The following is an 8,920-nucleotide window of genomic DNA, read 5'->3' on the forward strand; positions in this document are numbered from 1 at the left end:
TACATATATAATATATATATAAATATATAAAATATATGAAAAATTGATATGGGTACTCAAATGAAAGGTCTCGATGAGTGTAACATATGGATGAACTTATATTTTTAAAAATATCATTAGTTGACAAGATAACAATGTCAGTTCTTAATTATTGACATTTTAAAAGATATAAGCTCATCCCGATGTTACACTCATCAAGACCTTTCATTTGAATACCCACATGCATATTTTGATATATTTTTCATATATACATATATATAAAATATATAAATATATGAAAAATTTATGTGGACACTCAAATGAAAGGTCTTGATTAGTGTAATGTAGGGGTGAGCTTATATCTTTAAAAATGTCAATAGTTCACAAGATACAAGGTCATTTCTTAATTATTGACATTTTTGAAGATGTAAGCTCATCCCAATGTTATATTCATCAAGAGCTTTGCATTTGAGTACCCAAGTGCATTTTTATATATTTTCATATATACATATATATAATATATATAAATATATGAAAAAATTGATGTGGAAACCTCAAATGAAAGGATACTCGTTAAGTGTAATGTCGGGGGTGAGCTGATGTATCATTAAAAGATGTCAATAGTTCACAAGATACAAAGTCATTTTTTTAATTATTGACATTTTTAAAGATATGGCTCATCCTGATGTTACAATCATCAATACCTTTCATTTAGCAGTACCCACATCAATTTTTCATATATTATATATATAGCAGCAGTTATATATATATATATATATATATATTGTTATATATGCTCATATATATGTATATATAGAAAAAATATATGAAAAAATGATGTGGGTACTCAAATGAAAGGTCTTGATGAGTGTAACATCGGGATGAGTCTATATCTTTAAAAATGTCAATAGTTCACGAAATACAAGGTCATCTCTTAATTATGTATCTAGAGATAGAGCATTTTCGAATGCAGCCTAAATACTTATCATTATAAATTGACTACTGGTGGGAATGATATGAAGCCTTGAAAGACACAAATTCAAGTCGATTCCTTTGCAATGAAACTAAATTTCACTAAAAAAACCAAAAATTTATATTAAATTTTTGATTTTTTTTGTAATTAATTAAATTAGAACAAAAAAAATAATTTTAAAAAATTACACTGATAGTTTTTAAAGTTTTTTAAAAATGAATTTTTTGTAACAATTCTTAATGAAAAAAAAAAATTCTAATAATTTTTAGATGTCGGCTAACTTAATTTTCATAAAAATTAAACCTTTTTACAATAAAAATTATTTTTAAAAACAAATTCATATATTTTATTGTTCAAAATTACAAGCAAAAAATCTTTTTACATAACCCGCAGAAGATAAAATCTCGATATCATCTCGCATCAAACTCACCCCCGAATTTCTCGGCTTCTCGATTTCATCCCCTAACATCCTTCCACAGTTGACTCACAGATGTCTCTGCAGGAATTTACTGATTTATTTACTCTTAAACAGAGTAATTTTTATCTCTTTACAGCTTATAGCGATTTTATTGTGTATAAAATATATAAAGGATTGATAAGCATGCGCAAAATTAGTACCCCCATCAGATACTATTGTATACTATGAGCGGTGGTGTCTACGGTGGTGGTGAGTAATCGTTATATTCAAACATTTGTCTACATAAATAATAGTCTGACAAATATATCCATTATTGCACATGCCCGTGAATAGACGAGGTCGGCGCCATTATATTTGATGTTGGACATCAAAGTCTTCGCGTCGGATATGGCGGAGAGGATTGTCCAAAAGCCGAAATCCCGACCAGCCTCGGGGTGTGGGAGGACGCCCTTGATAATGCTGATCAAACCAATCCACAATCTTCCAAGAAACATTATAACATTGATGTTACGGCTATTCAAGTTCGGCGAAAAGGTATGCTCAGTTTATTATTTTCATATAAATTACCCATTTTTATAATTCAATTTTTAAACAATTATTACTCTTACATTAAAAGTATAATTTATTTTATTTTATTAAAAATGTAATTTTTATAAAAAAAAAAAAAAATATGAAAATTTGTAATTTTTATTTTCTATTGCGACATTTAATTTAATAAAATTTTTCCTCGTTGCAATCTAATTAAACTATTGGAAATTAAAGAAAAAGAAAAGTTTAAAACGCGTTAAAATAATTTTCAAGTACTTTCAAATACTTAAAATTTATTTTTTTACAATATCAGTATTTTTGATCATTGAGATTTTTTTTTTGGTAATTATTTACAAGTGGGGTCTACCCTATTTTTGGCCATATCTAGGTGAAAAATTAACATTTTTTAATTTTTTTTATTCTGATTGTTTATAAGAAATATCGTGAAAGAAAAAAATCAAGATTTCGATAGCTTTTTTTCTTTCAAAAGTAGGAAAAAATTTTGGCTCTTATGTTTTTGGATAAAATTTCTATTTTATCTTTTTTTGATAGATTTTTTTTAAAAAGTACTAAAAAAAAACAAACAATTAAAAAAAAAAAAGTTTAATATCACAATTTTCTAAAAAATTTATAAATGGTTGTTACATGGCCGTGTTCATAAAACGACATAAAATAACATAAAATAGGCTTCAAAACTTTCAATAAATTTATTTCTCATGATCATTATATACCAATCAAATTGTTTTAGCACCCACTACAAGGTTTTCAGGCCAAAAAGTTGACAAGTTTATTATTATTTGAGAAATTTAGAATTTTCGGTATTACATGGCCGCGTTCATAAAACGACATAAAATCACATTAAATATCTTAAAATAGGCTTCAAAACTTTCAATAAATTTCTTTGTCATCTATACTAATATTACAAAGAGGAAAGATTTGATTGTTAGTTTGTTTTTTTGTTTGCATTGAATAAAATCCGAAACTACTGAACCGATTTGAAAAATTTTTTCACTGTTGGAAAGCTACACTATCCCCGGGTGACATAGGCTATCTCATATTATAAATAATTCGAAAATTTTTGTTAAATACCCGTGCAAAGCCGGGGCGAACTGCTAGTGTATTAATATTTTAAAAAAATATTTTATGTAATTTAAATTTAAATTTTATGTATTAATATTTAAAAAAAAAAATATCAAAATTTCCAAAAAAATGAAAATTAAAATGGTGGACCCCACTTGTAAATAATTACCTTTTTTTTCAACTGACTTATTTTGTTTATTTTTAAAATTTACACACTACTCTTGATTTTAAAAAAGTGTACTTTTGATTACTTTAATCCTAACTGTGACCCATGCAAAAAAAAAATAACTTGATTCAAGAGAAAAAATTTTAAACCAAGAAAATTATTTTGAAAAGCTTCATTATTTTGATTTAAGTAGAAAAATTCTTGAAAATTTTTGATTCAGAAATTTATCACCTTAATTAAGACAATGAATTTCTTCTAAGTAATTTTTTATGTATTAAAACCAAAAAAACTCTTACAATCCTTCAAAATTAAATAAACTATTAAAAAACAAAAATTTTTTCAGATATGGAGATAGTAAGTATGGTAAAGGACGGCATGATAGAAGACTGGGACATGTTCGAACATTTGGCTGAGTATACATACAAACAAAGACTTCATGCACTATCTGAGCACCACCCGATACTAATGTCCGAGTGTCCTTGGAACACACGTCCTAAAAGAGAAAAATTATTAGAGTTAATGTTTGAAAAATTCAACGTCCCCGCTATGTATATTTGCAAAAATGCCGTCCTAGCTGCTTATGCAAACGGAAGATCGACGGCTATGGTCGTCGATAGTGGTGCGACTCACACAAGTGCTGTTCCTGTTCACGACGGCTATGTCATAACTCAAGGTATCGTTAAAAGTCCACTGGGCGGGGATTTTATAACGATGCAATGCAGGCAATTTTTTGAAGAAAAAAATATTGAACTTACTCCAGCTTGTTTGATATCTAGCAAAGGTAAATGGAACAATTATTTAATTTATAATTACAATAATAGTATATTACAACCCAAGGCCAGAAAGTTGGATTTCCTGGCGTATGGGATATGATGGCCGAGGCGTAGCCGAGGCCATCATATCACATACGTCAGGGTATCCAACATTTTGGTCATGGGTTGTATACTATTTTTCTTGCTCTCCAGCCGAAAGTACGCAACCCCGTGGAAGGGGTTTTGCAAAACCGAGGCGAAGCCGAAGTTTTGTCGGGCGCGAGGGGGGCGCCGCCCGACTTTTGCAAAGCCGAGGCTTTGCTGGTCGGGGCGGGTATAAAAAAAAAAATAAAAGTTAATAAATTGAAAAAAAAATGTTATTTTAAACTTGCTCTGATTAAGAGTGATATCATGCACAGAATTTGTCACAAATATTTAAACTCGTTCTAATTACAGAATTTATTTTTTTAAGTTAATTAAAAATTAGTTTTTAATTAGTAATCGATGGCTAAGAAAGATTGAAATTAAATTATTACAAGTTTGTAGAGTACATGGATCGTTTTATAAACATTGCTTTACTAACTAACAAAATAAACTATTATGTTTTATTTTTTAAACTTTTTATATAAATTATTTGTGCATTATTATTATTAAGTAGTTCATTAACAATGATCTAGTTAAAAATTATTTTTATTTTTTTGACATTTTTTGGTTAGTTTATGCGCTGACATGTTACATACAGACGATGTTGTGACTGTTATATATACAGTTGAAACTCGCTGTATAGGCCGGTCGCGCCACGAAAATGCGAAAGAAAGCGAGGTTCTGTGCTGCCGAGCCAGAAAATATGCGTAGCGCGCATGCGTTAGAGCAGGCCATAAAAGTTGCTCTTCCTGGAGTAAATTGCTGCCAGGAAGAGCGTACTTTCGGCTAGGAGAGAAAGAAAATATAGTTTTTTGCCCTCCGGGCGGAAAGTGGCAACTTTCGTCCCGCTGCGCTAAACTAAGTTGCCGCTTTCCGCCTTCGTCGGACAAAAAAATAGTATACACTCCTCGGGAAGTAAATAAGAAAGCCTCAGATCACATGTTTGTTGACCTCGGCTTCGCCTCGGCCAACAATTACATGTGATCTGAGACATTTCTTACTTTACTTCCCTAGGTGTGTAATATACTATTTCTGCCCTCCGGCCGGAAAGTGGCAACTTTCTGGCCGCTGCGCTAAACAAAGTTGCCACATTCCGGCTACGTCGAGCAGAAAAATAGTATACACACCTTGGCTAGTAAATAAGAAAGCCTCAGATCACATGTTTGTCAACCTCGGCTTCGCCTCGGCCAACAATTACATGTGATCTGAGACTTTTCTTATTTTACTGGCCTAGGTATGTAATATACTATAATTTTAATCATCCGAATAGATGTGGTACGTGAAAGAGATCCGCCTCGTTGGACGAAAAAGCCGGGTCTCCAGCCGACTTCTTCCTGGCTTAATTATATGGTCCGCGAAGTTCTCCAGGATTTTCAAATGAATTGCCTTCAAGTTGCGGACAATCCTTACGACGAAGACGCAGCTAATGCGTTGCCTATGAAACATTTTGAGTTTCCCACTGGCTATAATGATGATTATGGAGCGATCAGATTGATGATTCCAGAAGCGTTATTTGATCCTAGTAATGTCAAAGGTGTTGGGACCAGTATTCTTGGAGTCGGTCCTCTAGTTACCACAAGTGTTGGAATGTGTGATATGGATATAAGGCCTGTAAGTCTTGTATTTTATTCTAAAAACTGCTTAAAAATTTTCTGATCTTGCCATTTATGACTAATTTTTATATATAGTCAAATTAGGCTATAAAAAAATTATTTTTTATTTTTCTAAAAACTTGATGTAGCAGCTAATTATTAAACTAAAAACCAATTGAGTTAAGAATTAAATATTTGATCAAGGGATCCGGTAGATTTTTATTTAGTTTTGAAAAGGATTTTATTTTTAAAATTTTTCCATTCGTGCATAAATCAATATTATTAAAAAAATAAGAAAAATTCTGTGTCCAGGATAGCCATATGATAAAATTGTTATTTTCAGTGAAATTTAGTATCATTGCAAAGATCTTGATTTGAATTTGTGTCTTTTCAAGATTTCATATCAATCTCACGGACAGTAAATTTATAATAATAAATATTTAAGCTACTTTCGAAAAATGCTCTATCTCTAGATACATAATTAAGAAATGACCTTTTATCTTGAGAGCTATTGACATTTTTAAAGATATAAACTCACCCCAACTTTACACTCATCAAGACCTTTCATTTGAGTACCTACATTAATTTTTCATATATTTATTAGGGTGGCGCAAAAAAACCGACTATTTTTTTTTTTTTAGTCTCGAGTGAAAAAATGTTAGTTTTTGATGTTTTAAGAGCCCTCACCAAAAAACAGCTCAAAAAAAATTTTTAAGAGGTCACTCCAAATTTTTAAAATTTCAAAATCGTCAAAAATCGAAATTTTTTTTTTTTTAATTTTTTTTCTCGTTACGGTATAATTTTATAGACCAAAAAAAAATAAGTTTCTAAAAGTTTCAGTTCAAAATTTAAATTTTGAAAAGTCGCTCATAATTTTTTTTTTTTCTTTAATTAGTCATATCGCCGACTTTAAGTGTTGGGAGTGGTACGTTGAGGTCTTTTTGGTTTGAAAAAATCTTAACCTACGCGGCAAGGTCAAATCTCAACCAAGCTGGTTTCTAAGACCAGCTTGGGATTCGAACCCACGCCTGGCAGTTGATTAAATAAAATTATTAAATTAAAAAAAAAATTATATTTTCTATGTTGTGCTTGATTTTTAGTTCATCTCGTGATGTATTTTTATCGATTATTGTGCTAAAAAAAAAAAACGAGATCATGAAATTTTGATTTGAATAGTAATAGGTCTCTGAACAAACTCTAAACTAATTCACTAATAAATTGAAAAAAATTATGAGCGACCTTTCAAAATTCAAATTTTGAACTGAAATTTTTAGAAACTTATTTTTTTTTAGTCTATAAAATTATACCATAACGAGAAAAAAAAAATAAAAAAATAAAAATTCGATTTTTGACGATTTTGGAAATTTAAAAAAATTTGCAGCGACATTTTAAAAATTTTTTTTTAAGCTGTCCTTTGGAGAGAGCTCTTAAAACATCAAAAACTAACATTTTTTCACTCGTGACTCAAAAAAAAAAAAAAAATAGTCGGTTTTTGCGCCACCCTAATATTTATATATATTTTATATATGTATATATGAAAAATATATAACAATGCATGTGGGTACTCAAATGAAAGCTCTTGATAAGTGTAACATCAGAATGAGCTTATGTCTTTAAAAACGTCAATATTTAAGAAAGTACAGTGCAATTTAACTAAAATCATTATTTAATAACATGCTCTAATTGAAAAATAACATAAAATTTTTCTCAAATATTATTAATTTTCTTTTCACGTAGTTTAATTAAATTATTAATTTTGGTAGAAGAATATTTAACGCAATAAAAAATTTAAAAATGACAAAACCATAGCTACATTCGGGATCCAGTAGCTTGAATTGTAGAGCACCCGACATGTAGTCGTGGAGATCCAGGTTCGATTCCTAGTTTGTTTCAGATTCCTTAATTTAAATATTTTATTTAACAACCTTTGCTTTCACTAAGTAAGAATATAATATCACTAAAAAAGCCTTAAAATTTATTACTAAAAATTCAAGACAAATAAGATCTTTGAAAATGTAAAAAAAAATAATTTTTATTTTAAAATTTAATCCGTCAAACTTAAATCTCCAGTAAAGAAACAATTCAGCGACTATGCGCCACCTGTCGGAATTTTTCAACACTACCCTTGATCGAAAAATTATACATGGACATATATGACTGTATTAAGTCTGATATAGAAGTACCAAGTCATGTCAAGACACATTAAACCATATACAAGTGTCGATATATGAGCATATCAAGACATCAAAATTATATACGGACCTATCAATCCACCTAACCTTCCACTTAACTTTCACGATGTAGCTTCTTTATAATTCAAATTTCCTTTTTTGTTAGTGCCGTTAACTTATAGACTCTTAAATTAGTTAGTTAATTCTTTTTTTAAATTCAATTTTTATACTCACTCATAATCTTATATCAATTCAATATTATCTATCGTAAATATTCACATAAGAATTTATGTAAAACATTCTAAATACGTACATTTGTACATACTTTAAACTGCACAATAATGTAAAAAATTCTTTGTATATTTTCTCTTTGCCATTCGTCATTAGCCTTAGCATAATTGTTAGTAAATTAAACTAAACTAAACTATCAGAAAATTTTTTCGAGAGTGTAATTTATTTGAATTAAAATTATGTTCTAATATACTTATTATTCTATTGTTAAATATTTTTTCAGAGTTTGTATGGAAGTGTTGTCGTAACGGGTGGGAATTCTTGTCTACAAGGTTTCAGTGATCGGTTAAACAGAGATTTGGCCAGCAAAACTCCTCCGGTAAATTTAAAACCTAAATATTAATTTTAAAAAGCAATAAATAGTATAATTTTTAATTAAATTATTAACAGAGTATGAGACTGAAAATAATCAGCGCCAATAGCTTAAACGAACGTCGCTTTGGCGCTTGGATTGGCGGCTCAATATTAAGTTCTTTGGGATCGTTTCAACAAATGTGGTTGTCCCGTCACGAATACGAAGAATCTGGTAAAATAATTTTGGATCGATGTACTTAAATTAACAATTTTTGGTACTTATTTTTATTTAATACATAATATATCACTAATATTACATTAGAAACTAATTCAATTAATCAATGCAATAAACAATCAATGATCAAACGAGGAAACCAAAGTATTAATATAAGAATTTTGATATTTAGTAAAATTGTGCCAAGTAATTTTTTTTACAATTATTAGTATTAATATATTTTAATTATTTTATACAGACACCGTAAAATACCTAGTCAAATGATTTATTAATAATATTTTGTAAAAATTACTTTTT

General features: G+C 29.2%; 1 protein-coding gene across 1 annotated transcript; it reads left to right on the plus strand.

Annotated features, from left to right (window-relative positions):
* Positions 1-1,511: 1,511 nt before the first annotated feature.
* Positions 1,512-8,683, plus strand: LOC123274161 (actin-like protein 6B). Its single transcript, XM_044741652.1, has 6 exons — positions 1,512-1,619; positions 1,704-1,904; positions 3,488-3,925; positions 5,311-5,651; positions 8,318-8,413; positions 8,485-8,683. The coding sequence occupies exons 1-6, from the start codon at positions 1,595-1,597 to the stop codon at positions 8,647-8,649; spliced, it is 1,266 nt and encodes a 421-aa protein (XP_044597587.1). The 5' UTR covers positions 1,512-1,594; the 3' UTR covers positions 8,650-8,683.
* Positions 8,684-8,920: the final 237 nt, after the last annotated feature.

This window comes from Cotesia glomerata, unplaced genomic scaffold (assembly GCF_020080835.1).
Source record: "Cotesia glomerata isolate CgM1 unplaced genomic scaffold, MPM_Cglom_v2.3 scaffold_240, whole genome shotgun sequence".
Lineage (NCBI taxonomy): Eukaryota > Metazoa > Arthropoda > Insecta > Hymenoptera > Braconidae > Cotesia > Cotesia glomerata.

Coding starts and splice junctions, on each gene's coding strand:
- LOC123274161 (XM_044741652.1), top strand. CDS start 1,595: ATGAGCGGTGGTGTCTACGGTGGTG. Junction 5,652..8,317: donor GTGATATGGATATAAGGCCT/GTAAGTCTTGTA, acceptor ATATTTTTTCAG/AGTTTGTATGGAAGTGTTGT. Junction 8,414..8,484: donor TGGCCAGCAAAACTCCTCCG/GTAAATTTAAAA, acceptor AATTATTAACAG/AGTATGAGACTGAAAATAAT.